Source organism: Rhineura floridana, chromosome 1, assembly GCF_030035675.1.
Source record: "Rhineura floridana isolate rRhiFlo1 chromosome 1, rRhiFlo1.hap2, whole genome shotgun sequence".
Lineage (NCBI taxonomy): Eukaryota > Metazoa > Chordata > Lepidosauria > Squamata > Rhineuridae > Rhineura > Rhineura floridana.
Window position 1 is genome coordinate 138,933,672 of NC_084480.1, and position 21,855 is coordinate 138,955,526.

Consider the following 21,855-nt stretch of genomic DNA (forward strand, 5'->3'; position numbering starts at 1 on the left):
CTCTGAGGCTGAGAGGCAGTGACTGGCCCAAGGTCACCCAGTGAGCTTCATGGCTGTGTGGGGATTAGAACCCTGGTCTCTCAGGTTGTAGTCCAGTACCTTAACCACTACACCACACTGGGTCTCTCAAAAGACATACTTTTTTCAAATTGTCCCCTTTTTGTACAAAGTGCCCTTTCTTTCTTTCTTTCTTTCTTTCTTTCTTTCTTTCTTTCTTTCTTTCTTTCTTTCTTTCTTTCTTTCTTTCTTTCTTTCTTTCTTTCTTTCTTTCTTTCTTTCTTTCTTTCTTTCTTTCTTTCTTTCATATACTGCCCGCCCTTCCTCCCAGCGGGAGCCCAGGGCGGCAAACAAAAGCACTAAAAACACTTTAAACATCATAAAAACAGACTTTAAAATACATTAAAACAAAACATCTTTAAAAACATTTTTAAAGCGTTCTAAAAAAAGGTTAAAAACTGGGTTTAAAAAAAAAAGTTTTAAAAAACTATTAAAAAGAAATTCCAACACAGAAGCAGACTGGGATAAGGTCTCAACTTAAAAGGCTTGTTGAAAGAGGAAGGTCTTCAATAGGCGCTAAAAAGATAACAGAGATGGTGCCTGCTTAATATTTAAGGGTAGGGAATTCCACAGGGTAGGTGCCACCACACTACTTTTCCTATGTTGTGCAGAACAGACCTCCTGATAAGATGGTATCTGCAGGAAGCCCTCACCTGCAGAGTGCAGTGATCAACTTGGTATATAAGGGAGAAGACGGTCTTTCAGGTATCCTGGTTCCAAGCTGTATAGGGCTTTGTACACAAAAATTAGAACCTTGAACTTGGCCCGGTAGCAAATGGGCAGCCAGTACTATTCTTTCAGCAGCGAGGTGACATGTTGACGATACCCTGCCCCAGTGAGCAGTTTCGCCACCACATTTTGCACCAGCTGCAACTTCTGGACCAACCTCAAGGGCAGCCCCACATACAGCACATTACAGTAATCCAGCCTTGAGGTTACCAGTGCGTGGAGAACAGTGGTCAGGCTATCCTGGTCCAGAAACGTCCGCAGCTGTCTTACCAGCTGAAGCTGGTAAAAGGCACTCCTAGCCACTGAGGTCACCTGGGCCCCAGGTTACGAACCTGCTCTTTCAGATGGAGTATGACCCCATCCAGAGCAGGCAACGGATTAATAAAATGAACTCGGGAACCACCAACCCACAGTGCCTCTGTCTTGCTAGGATTCAGACTGTTTATTGGCCCTCATTCAGCCCACCACTGACTGAGTCCAGGGAGCGGTCCAGGGCTTGCACGGCCTCTCCCGATTCAGATGTTACAGAGAAATAGAGCAGGGTATCATCAGTGTACTGCTGACACCTCGCCCCAGATCTCCTGATGACCGCTCCCAAGAGCTTCATATAGATAACAGCATGGGGGACAAGATGGTACCCTGCAGCACCCCACAGCACAACTGCCAGGAGGCTGAAAGACAGTCACACAATGCTGTTCTCTGAGAGCGACCCTGGAGATAGGATCGGAACCATTGTAAAATAGTGCCTGCAATACCCATCTCATGAAGTTGGCCCAGAAGGAGACCATGGTCAGTGGTATCAAAAGCCTCTGAGAGATCAAGTAAGAGTAACAGGGTCACACTCTCCCTGTCCTCCTGATAAAGGTCATCCATCAGGGTGACCAAGGCCGATTCAGTGCCTTAATCAGGCCTGAACCCAGATTGGGATGGGTCAGGATAATCTGTGTCATCCAAGAGTACTTGCAATTGCTGCGCCACAACCCTCTTAATCACCTTCCCTAAAAAGGGGGTATTTACAACTGGTCGGTAGTTGTCACAAACCCATGGGTCCAGGGTGGGCTTTTTCAGGAGTTTTTCATATCTTCTCACTACATTTTCCCCTTGTGAGCTCTAAATGTTCATGACATGGGGCCAGGGAGATACAACCCCATGCTGTGCATGTTATCTTATTTGTGGTATACAGTAGGGCCCCAGTCATATGGTAGGTTCCGTTCCAGGCCCTGCCGAAAACCGTCAGAAAGTGGGGCCCTACTCAGCTGTAGTGCAGGAGCTCCCCGCGTTGCAGCTGACTGCAATCAGCTGAAGTGCGCAAGCTCCCCGCGCTCCAGCTGGAGCTTGGGAAGTTCACGCGCTCCAGCTTATGCCTGTCAGCTGGAGCGCGGTGGCTGGAGCTCCCCGCGCTCCAGCTGATCGCCCTGCTGGCCTCCGCCGTATTAGCGGAACGCCGGCAAGCAGGGCCCTACTGTATTTGGATGGGGTGAACTGTGATTTGCTGTTGAGTTATACCATACTCTCTGCTCTGTTGTGGTGACATGGATAGTTGGGGCTATTCTTTAAATAAAAAATGAGCTGCTCATGGGCATGGCTGGATTGAAGGGGAATAGGGTTTGATGTAAGCTCCTCCCTCTTACTACCCACATCTCCCCCCCACGTTTTCTGCTTTGCTAACAGAATGGTGCTGATCTATTATAGTTCCACTGGTGTTTACAGTGCCTTGGAAAAGTACTCAGACCCCTGACCAGTTCTCTCATATTACTGAATTACAGATGGTATATTGTAATTTTATTCTGTATGATAATGAATTTTGAAACACTGAAACTCAAAATCAATTATTATAAGGTGACATTGGTTTTATGTTGGGAAATGTTTGTAAGAAACTTAAAAAACTGAAACATGTTGCTTGCATAAGTATTCAACCTCTGTGCTGTGGAAGCTCCCAGTTTACCCAGATGAAAGAAATTGCCCTATCAAGGACACAGTTACCTTACCATTGGCCTCCACCTGTGAATCATTAAAGTTGCTGTCACATTGTCAGGATAAACCCCCCACTGTTGAAGGATCATTGGTCAGGCTGTGGATCTGAAGGAAAATGAGCATTCTATGGAAGTGACAGATAATTAATAATACAAATGCATAGATTAGGAAAAGGGTACAAACTAATATCCAAGTGTTTGGATATCCCAGTGAGAACAGTTGGATCAATAATCAGGAAGTGGAAGCTGCATCGCACTACCTAGGCACTGCCAAGAAAAGGCCATCCCTCAAAACCCAGCGCTCGGACAAGAAGGAGACTTATGAGAGAAGCCACAGAGAAGCAAGCAATCACTTTGAAGGAGCTACAGAGTTCAGTGGCTGGGAGTGGAGTAACGGTGCACCAGTCAACCATATCAAGAGCTCTGCATAACACTGACATGTATGGGGGTGATGTGGGAAAAGGTTTTGTGGTCAGATGAGTCAAAGATAGAGATTTTGGGCCAAAACTCAGAACGCTATGTGTTGCACAAACCTAACACTGCCCATGACTCAAGACACACCATCCCTATAGTGAAGTATGGTGGTGGCAGCATCAGGCTGTGGGGATGCTTCTCATCAGCAAGGAGTGGGCATCTTGTTAAAATTGAAGGAAGAATGGATGGAGCAAAATACAGGGAGAAACTGCTTCAGTCCACTAAAAAACTTAAGCTTGTGAGGAAATTCACTTTTCAGCAGGATAATGATTCCAAGTTCAAGGCCAAAGCAACATTGGAGTGGCTCAAGAACAAAAAGGTGAATGTCCTACAGTTGTCCAGTCAAAGTCTTGATCTCAATCCCATTGAGAATTTGTGGCGCTCTTTGAAAATTGAGGTCCACAAGCGATGTCCAACCGACTTGAATGACCTGGAATGAATCTGCCAAGAAGAACGGGCCAAAATCTCTCTGACACTCTGTGCAATGCTGGTACATACCTATCCAAAAAGACTTAAAGCTGTTATTGCAGTGAACATTGGCTCTACCAAATATTAATGTGTGGGTGTTGAGTATTTATGTAAACAACATGTTTCAGTTTTTTATGTTTCTTACTGTCTTTTGCAAGGCACTGTATGTCCTGCTCAAGTTAGCTAACATAGCAGCCCTTCCACAAGATTCTAGATTAGAGCATTTTAGCCAGTGGAACTTGCATATAGGACTATGCCTTCCGGCATATAGTGAAAAACAACCATAAGGCTTGAAGAACATAACTGCCATTAGAATGACATATCAATTGAGGATTATATTTGGAGCAAAGGAATTGAATTCATAAGCTGAATCAGCTATGAGAGTACCTAGAGATCTGAAAAAGTGTTCCTTAACTTTTTCCTTTCAGTTTTGAAAAGAGTTCTGATTAAATGTTTTTTACTTTTGTCCTTTCTACTGGATGTCAAGGGCCTGCATCTTTAACAGAAGTTAACCTTTCATTTTCTTTAAAAAAGATTGCTATACTTCTTGGTTGCAGGAGCCCACTGTAAAATTAATCACTGTTCTGTGGAATTTTCAGCAGTGTGAATTGCAGATATTTTATTTCCAAGTGCTGCCTTTCCTTAATATGTGTGCTCTTTAACTCCAGTAATCTTGCAAGCAGATATGTGCCAAAAGTATGAATACAGGTTGGCTCTTGATTATCTACTTAATCGGCACTGAAGATACTGTTTATAGAAACCCCCGTCACTGTCAGATTCAGTACAAGAATATAGAAGGTGCTATACCCTTTGAAATGAGACTAAGAACCTAAAGAATTGCCTTGTTCAATCATGTAAAAATAAATCTACTCATGCATTCTGTTTTCAACACTTGGCTGTCCAGATGCCTTTGGGAAACTCACAGGCAGGGTATGATTACACATAAGAGTCTTCTCTGTCCACAGCATCCGTTGTTCATCTAGTGCAGTGGTTCTCAAGCTTTTTTGGTTCGCGGCGCACTGTAAAACATAAAAATTTTCTGGCGCACTTCGTGTACAAAATTAAAAATATATTAATATATTTTAAACTATGAATAAAAATAACAAACTATAGAAAACTATTACCCTATACAAATGGGTTTCTTCTCATTTTTAAAATATACTTTCATAATATTTGAGGCACACCTAGCCACCTCTTAGGGCGCACCGTTTGAGAATCACTGATCTAGTGCCTTAGTGTACACCTCTATAGCCATAATTAACTTGCTAGAGCCAGTATAACATAGTGGTTAGAATATTGGACTAGGATGCGGGAGATCAGGGTTCAAATCCCTTCTCGGCCATGGAGCTCACTGGATGACCTTGGGTCAGTCACTATCTCTTTAGCCTTACCTACCTTACATGATCTCAACAGGGTGGTTCACGACAGATGCTCTTGTAGGTCACTGATTCATAGGGTTGCCATAAGTTGTAATGGACTTGAAGGCACATAACAACAACAAGAATTAGCTCCAGAAAAAGATGCAGGTGGCTAGCAGTGGTGGGGAAATGCACTCCAACCCTGATGTGATTTTGTTTTAACCCAGATACTGCACTGAATTTTATAGTTGCATTGCTCAACGACACCATGTTGAATTTGAATACTGTGCTTGATTGAGGGTCAGTGATGCATTTCTCCATTTACTTAACAGGTACACTGAATCATTGGGTTGAGATGGGACAAAAGGCCTCTGCACAATCTTGTTTGGTATTTCTTTGCTAAAAACTGAGACAAAGATTACAAATGCTCTTTAATTTTCTTTCAAACTTTTTGGTACAGTGCCCCAATCTCTGTTCCTTTTGTATATATAACTGTAAAATTTCATTCTAACATCAAGGGATTATTTTCTGTCCTATGCAGATAAATTCTGTTTGGCCTTTAGCACTTGCCTCTTTCTACCTGCAATTCTCTAGCTCCTGGTATAGACTTCCAATATCACTGTGGGCCAGAGCAGATATATAATTGGTGGAAAGCTCAAACGTAGTTAAGAGATTGTTATGCCCCCCCCCCTGAATTTTACATCGGCACATATATTAACTATGGTAAGGCTAATAATGAGGATGTCAGAGCTAAGAGGGCATACTGATGAGCCTTAAAATCATTCTGGATTATAGAGCATAGCATTTTCTGTATCCTGTTTCATTTTGAACTTTTTGTTCATCTTCATAGTTATTTTTATTCATTAGACTTGTTTAGCTTCTTACCTGATTTCTTCTGTCCTTCAAAATACAGTTCTTCAGCAGTTCAGAATTGTCACATTTGGACCAGTACTCTTATGTGTCAGGAACTGCAATTTTTCAGAGATAGCGTGATGTGTAGTAGCTGGGTTGTTAGACTTACACCGGAAAGATTCTGGTTCAAATCCCTGGTGAGCCACAAAGCTTGCTAATCATCTTAGGCAAGTCAATGTGTGTCAGTCTAACTTATCTCATAGGGTTGTTGGGAGAATAAAGGAGAGGGAACCTTGTTTTGAGCTCTTTGGAGAAAAGATAAGATAAGACTATAATTATGAAAAACATATCCCCCAATAGAAAATACATTTTGTTTGTGGTGGAAAAGCCTAATGGAGCCACAGTTTTTGAACACATTGCTGTTTGTAGATGTGAAGAAGTGTAATGATGTTTAAATCTTACTTACTTGTCTAAACTTTCCAATTTGTCTGGTAGTTTATGATGTAGTGCAGTATTTCCTTATCTTTAAAGTGACTGATTTTAAAAGAGGGCAAAGTCATATGGCAGAAAGAGTTTTGCTCTGAAAATAGTTGAAGGAAAATCCGAAGTGCACTTATGAAATCCATTCACTGGTGATACATTAGACTTTTCTGTACTATTTTAGAGATTATAAAATCTGGATAGAGAGGATTTCAAGCATTTGCTAGATTGCTAGTACAAAAAGTTAGATGGCCAACCCTGTGTACCAGTACTATGACTTGTGTGGTAAAATGAGAGTATGGGAGCTGGTAAGAGTATAATGAGTGTGTTTACAAACATTTTGTGGGTGATGCAGTGCTAAGCTTGCCTGATGAGAAATTATTGGTGTGCTTAAATACAGGATGAAGTGGAGTGGGTGATTTGTCTTCAGGAAATGAGACTTGTGATATGGTACAAAACCGCTTTGAGAAACATTTTTAGGAAAAGGTGTAATCTACTCTCTAGAATTTCTTCTACTACTTTAAATTGACAAAAGGTTTTCAGGAGGTGAAATTGCAGGAGACCTAGGTGTTTGGTACAACAGTGAAACATGTCTTTGAACAGGGGTGGATAACCTGTGACCTGTAGGCTGGATCTGGAGCACCAAGCTCCAGGAAGTGGCCCTCCACTGCTTTATCTCCTTATCTCTAGAGCAGTCTTCAAAGAACAGACAAAAGTGCCCTATTTTCCAATCTCAGAGATTGGAGATAAAGCCTCCAGCCTGCTCTTCAAAAGTAAAAGGCAGCATTTCTCCCCTACTCCAGCACTCTTTTTAGTTTGCACAGATCCTTCAGCTGAGATTCAGGGAAAGTGAAACTCAATGTTGCTGAAGTACTCTTCAGAGCTGCATGGGAGGTGAGGGAAAGGAAGTGGTGGTGGGGAAATGAGTGAGCCTGAGACTTGCTGAGCCTTGTTGGTTGGTTAAACACACAGATTTGTAGCTCTGTATCCTGATTGTATTTTCCTATTCAGTGCTGATTTATATTTTATATGGTTTGATCTTCATTCGTGATGTGTATTGTTAGATTGGTCTGTGACTGAAATAAAATTTTACTATGCATGTCATATACAATGGTTTAAGGTGACCTGTAAGCATGTTTTCCTATGCACCTGTTTTCTCAATATAAGGAAAAGAGGGAAAAAGAGTACAGTGATCTAATTCCTTGGCTCAAGTAATTAGCTTAAAATCAGTAGATTTCCTCCTTTATGTTAAAAAAGATAGGAATTGCAAACAACTGATTCTGTTTTATGGAACATTATTCATGACCACTTAAGCTTTGGCAGTTTTGCTTGCTACAAAGTAGAGGCAAAGAAGATGAATTGTTAAAAGTAGAATTTATCAGTCTTGCTGTGTTTTTTTGCCACCTGTTTTCTAGCTCCCTGCCGCTCTGATGTATACCAAACAGCTGAACAAATTCTGCTAAGTGGGAGAGGGTGCTTGAGAGCAATCATGTCAACCAATCAGTGTCATCTCTTTATTCCCCAGAGTAACCAGGAGTTTGACAGGAGTGCCAGCCGTGCTTTCTGGGAAGCCCCCCTAGGGCCTACAGTAATCCACTGGATTCCATTAGTCTCCATGTGGGTATCATTCTAATAAGGCCTTGCATAGGGGAGAAGCCAATCTAAACCTTAATGGGAAGCACTCTGACAATGATAACGCTAAGACATCCGTCACCCCCCGACTGCTGTCCTCCTGCTCAATTTGAGAGAACCACGTGTGCCTTATGGTATGTTGGGACACCCCCTTCATTGTCACAGAATAGTAGAGTTGGAAGGGCCTATAAGGACATAGAGTCCAAGCCCCTGCTGAATGCAGGAATCCAAATTAAAGCATACCCAACAGGTGGCTGTCTACTCAGTTAACAACGTTGAGGAAGCGTCAAGAGACAGGCTGGGATAGGCGAGAGCTCGATGTGCAGTGGACTGTCAGCTCAGTCAAACTGCAAATAAAACAGTACTCTCCTCCTTTGCATGTACATTAGAGTGTATTGGAAGTAAGATCCCTTGTGTGGAAAGATTTTCAGCCAGAACTGTTGCTCACAAATAAGTTGACAAAGCTCCTATGCCCCAATCCAGCTCTGTTCATGCATAGTTACGTGTAGAGACGTAAGATGTCTGGAAATTTTCAAGCCATGGGAAGAATTAAAATGGGGGGGGGAGGGAGGAAAATATGCAATACTTATAATTTAGAACCCTTTACAGATCAAAAGCTACTTTGTTATTTTAGGAATGTAAATGTTGTATGTATAGCTTGGTTTGCCCAGAACATCATGTTTGGTAAATTAAAAGTACAGTTTATTCAGACAATTTAATTTTTTTTAAAAAAATTGTTACAAATTGAGCTACAAGCTGCAGTGGTGAACTGTAAGGAACCTGCCATCTCTTGGTTTTGCCAGTGAGGAGCAGGCAAAAAACAAAAACAGAAGAAGCCATCAACTTATTTATTTACCAAATTTATAGCCCATTCTTCCTCCCAAAGGAGCTCAAAGTGGCAAACACACAAGCAATGAAACATCAAAAATCTATTTTACAAAGTAAAACAAAAAAAATATTGTGTATTCTGAAAATTATGTCTCCTCCAGTGTCAAGCAGACAAACCATAGAAAGAGCTGGAAAAAAAGAGGAGATGGGGAAATCCAAGACTCACACACATTACAATTGTTGCAACAGGCTGAAAAAATAATTCAGTGTCCGCCAAGACCATCAGCAATTTTCATGTGGTCCATGGGAAAAAAAGTTTGAGAACCACAGTTCGAGAGGCAGAAATGCATCTTTTTCTTGCATATGAGAGTTGTACTCTCAGCAAACAATTCAAGACTTTCTTGTCTTCGGTGTATTGGAATTATAATGATCTGATATTGTACATGTCTTACTTAAGTCTTCCTATTACTTGGTTTTTGAAACAAAATTGGGGAAGAAATATATGAACACTTTGTCTTAAACATTTTATTCATCATTCTAAAAGGAAATATTTCATAATTCAAACGTTCAGTTTCGGGGGTCGGGTGGGGGAAAATGTTGGTTCCCCTCCCCCATTTCTCCAGTTTTTCCCCCAGGCCTTCACATTTCTAGTTTAGTATCACTAGCTCTACCAGAATGTGGTTTGCGATACGCATCTGAGTGCACATCTAATCCATAGTAGTGCAGTGCATGAAGATGACATCTTTTTTGGGATGCTTTGATTTAAGTTCACAGGTGTTATCTATATGCGAAAATATATATTGGCAATGTCATTCTCATTTGGATGTGCATTGTGGCACAGCTAGTCACACATATACATGACTTGAGTTGGAACGAGGTGATTATATGTTGTGGTTTTCTTATTCCTTAGTGCAGCCTTCCCCAGCCTAGTGCATTCTAGATATTTTGAACTACACCTCTCATTAGGCCCAGCCATCACAGCTGTAGCTGCTTCAGTTAATAGTTTGTATAGTTAATTTGCAGCCTGAATGTTCAAATCAACAGGAAAATATCTATTGGTTCTTGTACCAGTTGAACTATAAGAAATTGGGTCAGAAACCAGAGCGATGGTTGCTTCTACTGTATTTGACTGACTGAGGACAAAGGTGATAATTGCAGTTGCTGATACTGTTTTCTTGCATTCAGCACTGTAAAGTAGTTTTAATGAGTGAGGCTGCACAGTTAATAGATAGAAACTCCCATTCAACTTAAACTTCTGAATAAGCATGTTTGGGAACTGCCTGCATACTTGACTTCAGCATTTATCTAAACGGCGTCAGAATTGTAAGAAAATTACATTATTCCATATTTTCATTAGAAGATGTTTGGAGTTGTAGCTTGTATGTGTTTTTGCTAGAAGCAGTGGCACACATTTTCAAACCAGAATGTTTTTTTTCCCTCTTTAAATGTGCAACACTGTATAGAAATACTTTCTCTGCCTTTCTTGGTACCTTGCAGCTTCTCTTGTATGTGAGCAATGCTGATAAGCTGTTTTTTTCCAGTTCAGACAAGGGGTTAAATCCATAATACAAATCCTCCCATTGCTGCTACTCTAGAACTTTACTTTTATCCCTTGTTAGATAAATTGGCATATGTTTTGTAGTGTTATATGGCACATCGGCAAGCTTTCAGTCTGTGGTAGTGCTCAGTGATGTGTCTTCTTGAATTAATTATAAGAATAAACATTTCAAGACATTGTGTCGGGTATATTACTTGTGATGGAGACAGTAGAGCCTCACTACTGAGACATTTCTCTTAGAATTTATATTTTTATTAATAACCTTAATTATCAATAAACATAGTCAAGAATCCTAGAGTTATAAAATAAGCGATATGATTCTTCCATCACTAATTAGATAATTAAACCAGTTAAGCTGATTTTTCCCATAAGCCACCTCTCAAATGCTTTCAGAAATATTAGTGGATACTTCAGATATACTAGTGGATTGCAACTTTCTTTGTTTCTAATGCAGTGGTATATTTAGAAGGCCAATGTTTTATTAATCCAATGATGAATTGAAAATAATTTACTAGTTTTTCATTTCTCTGCTGTTAACATTCTTGCTACTGTTAAAAAAATTAACATTTTAACTAATTTTCAGTCCTAGTACGAATATCATTTAAAAAACACAACCAAGTGAGCGCTACGGTCAGGGTGTCCATATCAGCCCTTATTCCTGTAATTGGAAACAGGATGTCTCTTACCTGTTTCCAGAATCTGATTTGAGCATGGCAAAAAGCAGAGAAACCACATTATAATAAAATGAGCATGTAGTAAAAGGAGTTAAGGCATTAAATATAATGTCAACTTTCTATAAGTTGAAATTATGCTTAATGCCAAAGATATGTTTAGTGTAAAAGAGCAAGTAACTTAATTAACAAAAGCTAAGGTGAATTCAGAAGTTTTGGTGAACTTCAGGTTTTATTTTATTATTGTGTAACTCAACTTGAAACAATGTCAGCATGTTAAAGGCTGATTATAAATCTTGTTAGTTCCTAATTGAGCAGGAGGGTGTCTTGGTATCATTAAAGTATGTTCTGTGGACTGTGGCCAATCAAAGGAAATACAGTGTTTACAAAAACTTGGTGGTAACATCAGTACTTGGATTGGAGTACGTTTACAGCTAAGGCAAATAACTCTTTAAAAAAGTTTAGCTAAATGGCATCCTACACCTTGTTGAATTAAAAAGTCCCAAAAACACCAAATGGCAATTGGTGGCAATTATGAGCAGAGAACATATACAGGCATACCCTGCTTTAACGTTCGCAATGGGACCGGAGAGTATACTTAAAGCGAAAATAAACGTTAAGTGAAGCAATTGTCTTCACTTGTAGTGCACGCAATCACCACTAGATGGCAGCAGCGTCATGCCAATAAAGTATACGTTATTGCGAAGCACGCGAACGTGAAGCGGGGTATGGGGACGAATGGAGCATGTACGTTATAGCGAGGCAACGTTAAGTGGGGCATGCCTGTATTTCTGGTACCCTGAACTTGGCAACATAGAGTTCTTGATGAAACATGCAAATACTTCCCTTGATTGTTAAATTGTTGCATATTTTTTATATTCTGTTCTGGAAACACTGGTATGAAGAAATGCAGTATTCCAAGATGTGATCTATTTCTATGTATAATGCATGTAGAAACCAAATGTTCCTGTTACTAGGACTAAAGAACATATTTCCCCCTACATTCTTTGCCTTTGCTTCTGGAAGATGAAGGTATTATGATTATTTACAACAATTGCTACAGTAGTTTATGTAAGCAGTTGGCAGAAATGCAGCATTTATATTTTTAATATTCTGGTTATCAGAGGAGTATCAGTATAATCCTTTGTAGGGGTGAGGGGCCTGAGGAGGGCTCATTTGCCATCCGAGCACTCCATGTTACAAATCCTCTAGCACCTTAAATGTGTTAAGAACAGAAGAAGAGCCTGCTGGATCAGGCCAGTGGCCCATCTAGTCCAGCATCCTGTTCTCACAGCAACCAACCTGTTGCCAAAGGGAAGCCCACAAGCAGGACCTGAGTGCAAGAGCACTCTCTCCTCCTGCTGTTTCCAGCAACTGGTATTCAGAAACATACTGCCTCCGACTGTGGAGGCATTATGCTTCCAAATACGATTTCCATATCTGATACAGCCCTCTTGACTTCCCTCTGCATTAAAACACAAGAATTAATATTATCACTGAATAAACCAAAAAAGCATTCATTCACTTGCTCCTCTCTCTCCATATAACATCATCATAAATAACAACTAGCGTTAAATAGTACTTTTTAGAATGCTTAAAGAACTTCATGTATATTTTTTTCATAAGGCCAGTCCATGACAGAGATAAGGTTTAAACTGGGTTCATAGGTGCGTTTCCTAGCCACTATGCTACATTAGCTTTTATGAGATCTCACCTAACCCAGCTGCAGGTAGTTAAAAAAACACACCAGAACACTCTATAGAATTGATGGCAGGAAGCCTGTCTGTCTACATCTGCCCTGATCATATGTAAAGTGTGTGTTGGAGTCTGATTTTAAGAAGAAAAGGGGCAGATTGGTAGCTGAATACCGCCCTCCTGGTAGCTTACCCTGCAGTTTGCTTTTTCTTCACCCCCCATCCCCTCTCTTCTAATATCAGAAGTGAGTCCCACTGAGAGATGACTGGGGCAATGACCTGCAGAGGGATTATGGTGGGGGGAGTTCACCTCATATATGTTTTCTATAAATTAGACCCCTCTTCATATGTGATGGGGCAGGTTCTCTGTCTGCTGTGGCTAGGGTAACAAAGTGGTGCCCATGTTTTCATAGCTCAGAGTTTAGATGGAATATTATATATTAAAAATCCAATAGAGGCAGGTAATGGGAGTAATGTGACGTGTATAGTTTTCACATACAGATTTTTCACATGACCAAACAATTTAGCTACTTGGACTAGGTGTTGGGTTCAATGAGAGTATAGCCTGTGATGCATGAACAGGTTTTTGGACTTCAGATGGAAAGGTGTGGATGTGTGTAAAGTGGGCCCTGGATAAAATGCTGCTGGCATTTTATGAATGGTTGGTCTTGGAGATTTCTTTTCAGAAGGTAGAATTGATGAAAGAAGGGACTTTATATGTGGCTCTTGTAAAGAAATCCATGAAAGTAAATTCTGGTCTGTAGCCTTTAATTACAAAAGTGAAATACTGTGATGTTGCATATTGTTTTGACATAAACTTTATTTAGGCCTTGATTATATGTTTTGGTGAGAAACCAAATTCTTTCAACTATTAATTTCACCTTAATGTTTCTGGATGATATAATAGCAGAAGAAACACTAGCCTTTTAAAATTGGATGCATGATATTTAGGGGTAGAACAATGCTGAAAAAGTCTTAGGAAAGTAGTCTGTTCATCATTTAAATTAGGATGATCCATTTTTATCTTTATGCTTCTATCCTCCAGTGGCATAGTTTTAATGGCTTTGTCCTATTTTTATTTGCATTTTTAATCTGTTGGGGAGGTAAAAATGTGTTTGGGGGTGGGAGAGATAGAAATCACCTCAGCTGAAATTCAATGTCATGTGGGCATAGCTGTTTTTATTGCTGATAAATAAGAGTTGCACATTGATTGAGGCCTGCCATTTAGGTGGAGGAATACTTGATGAAAGTGTGGATGTGGCTCTAATTTGGAATGCAATTATGTTAAGCTGTCACTGATGCACATTCATATCAATAATTTACTAGGTCTGAAAGTGTTGGAGGAAAATGTCCTGAGTACTGTTTTTCAGCCAGGTAGCTTGACAGAAGAAAATGCAGGATGCATTGCCATTATAAGCTCACTGCATGGCAAACTGCTATATTCACTCAGCCTTAGCATGGAGTTTCAGGGGCCAAGTGCTGTCAGCTGGAGCGCGGCAGCTGGAGCTCCCCATGCTACAGCTGATCGAAGCCTGCTGCTGCGCCAGCACAATCAGCTGGAGTGCGGGGAGCTTCAGGGGCCAAGCGCTGTCAGCTGGAGTGCAGTGGCTGGAGCTCCCTGTGCTACCACTGGAGGGCACTCCAGCTGATTGTGCTGGCACGGCAGCAGGATTCGATCAGCTGGAGCGCGGGGCGCTCCAGCTGACAGTTCTTGGCCCCTGAAGCTCCCCGCGCTACAGCTGATTGCGTGGTACAGCTGATCGATCAGCTCTACCACAGGGAGCTCCAACAGACAGCGCTTGGCCCCTGAAGCTCCCTGCACTACAGGTGATTTCGTGCTACAGTTGATTGCGTGGCCACTCTCGGAGGAGGAGAAGGAGGGGCGGAGGACGGGGCTTGCATTGTATTAGCGGAACACCGAAAAGTGGGGCCCTACTGTACAAAGCTTCATACAGCTTGGGACCAGGATACCTAAAAGACTGTCTTGCACATTATATACCTAGTCGATCAGTACGTTCTGCAGGTGAGGGCTTTCCTGCAGATACCATCTTACCAGGAGGTCTGTTCTGCACAACATAGAAAGTGGACCTTCAGTGTTATGGCGCTTTGGAATTGCCTCCCCTTAAATATTAGACAGGCGCTATCTGTGTTATCTTTTCGGCAACTACTGAAGACCTTCCTCTTTCAATAAGCCTTTTAAGTAGAGACCTTATCCCAGTGTGTGTCTGTGTTGGAATTGCTTGTTAAGGTGTTTTTAAAGCTTTTTTTTTATAAAGATGTTTTAAAATATGGTTTGTTTTAATATATTTTAAATTTTGTTTTTATAATGTTAGAATGTGTTTAGTGTTTTTGTTTGCTGCCTTGGGCTCCTACTAGGAGGAAGGGCAGGATATAAATTTAATTAAAAAATAAAATAAAATAAAATAAATTATAGTTAATGGTTACTCTAAGTTTAGAAGCGTGAGATTATGATATATTAATTTTATGAATGGGAAGTGTTATTTAAAATATATTTAGAAACATTCTAAAATTAAAGGTTTGTGGTTCCTAATGCAAAATTCTAAATGAAAAGTGGAAAGGTTGTTGTTACTCTGCTAGTTCTTTTCTCTTTTTGGCAAATAACTTATCCCATGCTGTTCTGGAGGCTTCAGCATTCCTCTGGAGAAGCTTTTCAGTGGGCTGTAGGAGAAAGAAGGAACTGGCGAAAATCTCCCTCTCCTCCTTCCAGCACACTATTCCATGAATGGAATTTTGTCTGGGAAATCTGCCTTCAAAACACTTGCTGGAGAAGCTTTGCAGGATGAGAAGAAAAATTGTTTGGAGTTGTAGAGCAGGGAGATCTCTGGAATGCTTAGCTGCACCTGTTGTGGATTAATGTGTTTTGAAACAAAAAATATTTTGTGTTGTCGTGACATGTGTTGACATGAGGGTAATTTGTTAACAAGAACTAATGGGGTGGTAGTTTTTGTGTGTGGTAGTAAAAAAATTTCTACTACTATATTTTTCTGTTGAAAAGTTTCCACTTTTAGAAATTCATTATTTCATGTTTCTAAACAATCTTATTAGTTAACACAACTCAAGACAAACTGGGCAACTGGAAAGGACACAACAGTAGTCAGACCTAGAATCAATGTTGCAATTAACTTTTTCAGATGTCTGTTCCTATGAAGCATAATAAATAATTGCAACTCTTCGGCATGCTAAAATTAGTATATTAACAGTTTTCAGTGACTTTCATACTTTGAACGTTTGTTTTCAGGGTTAAAGTATAAGATACTGATTAAGCAAGTCAAATGTTTCCTTAGCATAACTGCAGTGGCTACATTCATTATTTGTTCATTCAGTTTATAGCCCATCCTTCTTTCCCAATAGAAACTCTAGGTAGATAACAGCATGACACAATTGCAGTATAATTTATTTTGAAAGTTGTAGGTATTATCTACTTCCCACTTAAATGTAGTGTAATATATAGTTAATAAACTTTTTTGTTTGCAGGTGTCAGCTGCGATGCATGTTTAAAAGGAAATTTTCGAGGTCGCAGATACAAGTGTTTAATTTGCTACGATTACGATCTGTGTGCATCTTGTTATGAAAGTGGCGCAACGACGACAAGGCATACAACTGATCATCCTATGCAGTGCATACTAACAAGGGTAGATTTTGGTGAGTGATTCTTACCTCTTTTTTGTCATATTGCATATATCATGATTTTGCAGATTATAACTCAAGACAGTTACTAAACTAACCTTGCTCTTTACTGGCTTCGCTTTTCATTTTATTTTTGAAACAAGGTTGCATTTAATTTGAGCATAGAGAACAAAAAAAATGTTAAGTCCTTTCCGGGCATTTTATGATTTTTAGTCTCCCATCCAATGGACATTTACTTGTGAGTTAAGCCTTCTGAGTCAACTTACATAGAACTGGGCTTGTGTTACAACAAGAGGTAGGAGAGAAGATGGAAAGGAATATACAATAATTTTAAAAGTACATGCATCTTTATAAAAATGAATAATCAAACATAAGTGGATGGATTCCCTTTCTTTTTTGGTCTTTTTATTGTTGTTCTGAGCAGTGTTTTGTTGGTTATATAAAGAATTAGTAGGAAAAGCAAGAGAGAAGTTAATTCTTAAGCCTTTTTTCCTCTTTTTTAAAAGAAGACTTCTGTCTTGCTTTTCCTTCCAACTCTTTATATAACAACAACAAAAATCAAACAGACCATTTATCGGAACAAGAAGTATGGCAGATTGATGTAGAATGTGCAAAGTTTGGAAATAGAATGCAAAATGTAGGGAGATGTGAGAGCAAGAAAATCCAGTGCTTTGACCAAACAATACATTTAAAAAACCTGTATGGTTACATTTCCTCAAAACCAAATGCTTCTGTGAGAATGACTTAATTATTGTGTTCATTATTTCTTAGCATATGTACCTTTTGAAAAGTGCTTGCATTCTTGCTGTCTGTATAAACCTCTTGTGCAGTAGAGGTATTCTCATTTTACTGGTAGGGAGCTTCAATTGCAGCAGAATTGCCTGCTCTCTTGAGGAGGCATGCCCAGAATGCAAGTTCCAGTTTCCTTACTTTATAGACCATAAACATCAAATATAGCCTAGAGTTATCAAGACAACCATAGCAGAGAGAAAACAATACACATGCACACAAACTGTGCCTTTTAAATTAGAGCATAACCCTCCCAACAGTCAGAAGCCACAGTTTAGTGGGATGTAAACAAGCTGCAATAAGCCTTGTACTAGCACACTCCCCTATTTGCATGGCTGGGAGGAATTCTTTGGAAGCTTTTGCTTAAAAGTTTGCTGTTTTGTCTGAACTGACAAGTTATTTTTAACATTAACTATTAACGTTGTTAAACAGTGGACTAGTACTAGTTTCAGAAGATGCATTTTCTTTAAGACTGCAGCAGGGGAGGAAGAGGTTAAATTTTCACTCTCTAGGCCTCCTCTGATCCTATTAATTATCACTCTCCCCCAGCTGATGCAATTTGCATTTTTTGTAAAGTTTCATGTTAAATGTAGTTTGGCTCTCAGGTAGAAAAAGGGGTGTTTTTTTAAAGGTTCATAATTCTAACTAGGGTGTAAATGAAATGTGCCTTCCATTTAAATGTGTAAAAAAGCATGCCTCAGTTTCCAGAAATTTAGAGGATGATGTTTAAGGCTTTGGTATAGCTTAAAGTTGAAGGTACTTTCTTAAGAGCATTATATAACTGCTGACTGCTCCAAGCCCTTGCGATTTGTTAAAACATGATTCCTAGCTGAACTTTCATATATAGGAGAAAGACTGATTCCCTCAGCTTTTTCCTTTTGGTGACATTTGTACATTTTGGAGTAAAATGATGATATAATATTTGTCATTTAGAAAATAAGATGGTAAATATTACATTCCAATACAATATACATGAAAAGCCCATGACATAATCAGAGCAGAGTAAAAGTGGTCAGCTATCCATCAAAAACATCAAATTGTTCTAGACGAGTGGTCAAAAAAAGGTGTTGACTCAGCTAGTTCATTTGCACCATGCTGATCTCGCCGCTGTGAGCACACTTTCCTGGGCAATAAAGATGCTAGGGGAGTGTAGCTAGAAAAGATCCTCTACTGGGGTAAGCAGGCTGACTTTTACTAATGTTGTAGTTGTCTTCTTTCCTGTATACAGTAGGGCCCCACTCATACGGCGGGTTATGTTCTGGACCCCTTCCGAAAAGCGAAAACTGCCGAAAAGCGTAACTCAATGAATAGAATGGTGCGCAACACCCGAAAACCGGCGTAAAAGTGGAACAAGCACTGTATGAGTGGGGCTTTAGTCTAATTGCATCTAATTGAGACCGCTGCATTAGCCAAGCGCCATAAAGCGGGGCCCTACTGTATTACTTAATTAATATCAATGACGGGGTAAGTAACCTTTGGCCACCCAGATGTTACTGAACTCCCATCAACCCCAGCCAGTATGGTCAAATGGCCAAATATGATGTGAGTTGTAGTTCAGCAATCTATGGAGGGTTAGCCTCCATAAGCATATGTGTTACATATATATAAACAAGGTTTATTTGCCTGAAGCATTTTTAACTCTGCTGTTCAGCCAAACATAGGTTTCTTTGATGACATTTTGTTTGGAAATACTTTTTAAACTTTTAACAGGGGAGGGGAGGCATATTAGATCTCTGGACAGAACAGAACCACCAATAAAACTGGATGTACTTCTGTCAAGTACAGGTTTGTTCAGGGTGGTTTACCTGCCTCCTCGTTAACTTCTTTAGTGGCTTGACAAAAATAGGAGGCCAGCCTTGGTCTGTAGTTTCTTCACTAGCACACATTGCAGTGTGCTTTCTGGATCTGTCAAAGAGATCTGTGAAATGCAAGGAGTAATGGCCACCAGCTTGGATGGCTTTAAAAGAAGATACAAATTCATGGAGGACAGGGCTATCAATGGCTACTAGCCGTGATGGCTGTGCTCTGCCACCCTAGTCAGAGGCAGCATGCTTCTGAAAACCAGTTGCCGGAAGCCTCAGGAGGGGAGAGTGTTCTTGCACTCGGGTCCTGCTTGCGGGCTTCCCCCAGGCACCTGGCTGGCCACTGTGAGAACAGGATGCTGGACTAGATGGGCCACTGGCCGGATCCAGCAGGCTCCTCTTATGTTCTCATGTTCTTAAGGAAACCCACGTTCAAATCTCCACTGAACCATGAAGCTCACAGGGTGGCCTTTGGCCATTCATCATCTCTGAGCCTAACCTACTTCACAGCTTGTTGTGAGGATAAGATGGGGTTGGAGAAGAACTGGGGGGGGGAATAAAATAAGGGGTCATGCGTTTTTTAAAAAAGAGTCTTCCCTGATTCATGCTAAGTGTGGTGGTTGCTGCATGTTACGGATTCCTGCATGACATACCTATAATCTACTTTCTTCATGGGTAGGATGGTTTGCATAGTAAGTCTCCATTCCAGGGCCATCAGAATGCAGGGAAACATATTGTTGGTGTGGTGCCTTTTACCATAAAAGAGTCCACCTGGGCCATGCATTACAAATGGAGTGGTATAAGGCTGTGACTGTGCCGAAGTGTGTATTGATAAGAACTATCCTGCTGTTTGCAACAGAAGCACATTGAGAGAGTGATGGTGAAGTGTGAGTTATGAATCAGGCCTGGCATAGCCTCACCTTGACAAATGGAACTAATTTGCTAATTGCCGGCCAGTTTGTATTGTTTTTTGGTTTATTTGTTGTAGTCAGTTACTTCTGGAATGGCAACCGTTTTGTAAAAAAAAAAAAAAAACCTTGGGGCTAACTTCTACCTTGCAAACTGGGACTGATATTTACTGGGTCTTAAAATGTAACGTGGAAAAGGTTTTGGGGAATGTTTTGGGGAAACCTGAGTATACTGAGCCATTCCCAGTATCTTGGAAACTCATCTTGCTTTGCCTAATATTTTTTAAAAAGATGTAGGAATGAGGGGCAGGAACAGTTATCTCACAAACACAAAGGGGCAGGTGGTTGTTAGCATTTCTGCCTCTCTTGATGTAACAATCCTTTATGACATTAGGAATTTGTATTTAAAAGACATCTATTCCATTTTTAAATACGGGTTTTCAAAGCTATTTACAAAAGAAAAATAAAACAGTATAAATAATCATACAATTGAAACAAACAGCATAAAACAAAACAAAAACCATCAAAACCAACAGCTACTCATAGCATTAAATCAATTAAGTGCCTCAGCAGATTGATTCCCTAGTGAGGCCGCTGCCTCAACCTGGAGCTCCGGTGACCTTGCTTCTGACAAGTACAGTGCTGCTGCTGGGAGGACACCCCTGCACCCCCTGACGAGCAACCATTGGCTTTATACATGGCATTACAGATACATGGTAATGCATGGCTTGCAGTGCAAAACTTGGTTGCCCTCTAAAGCATCTAGCTTATTCAGACATGGAGACGTGGATTACAGAGGCTTTTGGGTAGTGTTAGGGATGACTGTTGGAAATCACTAAACCAGCATAATACTTCCAGAGCCAGTAGTAATCATACCAAAAGTTTTATTCCGCAGACCAAAACTGATTCAGATATTATGTGTACTCTTCAAGCGTTTCATTCTCCCTACAGAGATTAAAATCCTTTTATAGTGAGAAACATATGTATTACAAATAGTGGTGATTCTTCAATAGACTTTCTTTAAAATTCTCGGTGACCATAAGATGATGTAGGGAGTTTTGTTACCTTATTGCCATGGATATAGTTATCTAGGATCACTTGAAAACAGCATGACTGTAACTCACGTGACCTGATTAAAACTACTTAAATGCCAGATTTATAGAGAGCAGGCTTTCTTAGTCCTATTTCTGTTGGTTCCTGTGAGGGCGTGTAGTAGTTCTGTGTTCCTAAGTGACATTCTTGCTCTTCTTCAGGTTGACTGAGGCATCATTTATGAATTTTCCTAGTTCAGTATGCACAAGGACAGTTGTTTTTTTGTACTTTTGAGGAAGATTATTTATTTATTTATTTGATTTATATCCTGCCCTTCCTCCCAGTAGGAGCCCAGAATAACTGCTCTTGGATCTTTCACTCAACCTTTCTTGTATTGGAGCCACATTCACTACTGGGAGGGTAGGCGTAGAAAGCTTCAAGGAGCACTTCAAGCATTCTGTGTTGATTTAATGTTTATATTTTGGGCAGGTACAGTCAAAACACTTGCTCCCTGTGGAGAGTGGTCAGCAAATAAGAATCCAACCTTAGGAGCATGCAGTCTTTCCCTGCAGCCTATCTCATTGCTGAAGTTTTGTTGCATTCGTGGACATTGTTCCACACATGCGATGATTTAGCTGGATATATCAATTAAATTTTCAGACTAAAAAATTAAGATGTTTTACTTTTCAAAGACAAACCAGAATCTACAGTCTGTACATTTTAATGTCATGTAGCTAAACATTTGTGCTGTTACCAGTTCCCTCTGTCCCTAGTCCCATATTCATTTTGTTTAAAACAAAATATTATTACAAACCAAGATTAGATTTCGGGGTGTGGAGAGAAAAGACGGAGGGGAAGTTCTGTTGCTCTTACAGAAGTAGTTTTGTGGATGAAATATGTAG

The 21,855-nt window shown here is 40.1% G+C and overlaps 1 protein-coding gene across 2 annotated transcripts in view; it reads left to right on the top strand.

Moving 5' to 3' along the window:
* The window catches only part of KCMF1 (potassium channel modulatory factor 1), a 56,326-nt gene that overhangs the window by 20,511 nt on the left and 13,960 nt on the right, over positions 1–21,855 (top strand). For both annotated transcript variants that reach the window (XM_061633768.1, XM_061633778.1), the window contains exon 2: positions 16,270–16,437. In XM_061633768.1, coding sequence (XP_061489752.1) covers positions 16,270–16,437 — 168 coding nt within the window. The remainder of the gene's footprint in view (positions 1–16,269; positions 16,438–21,855) is intronic.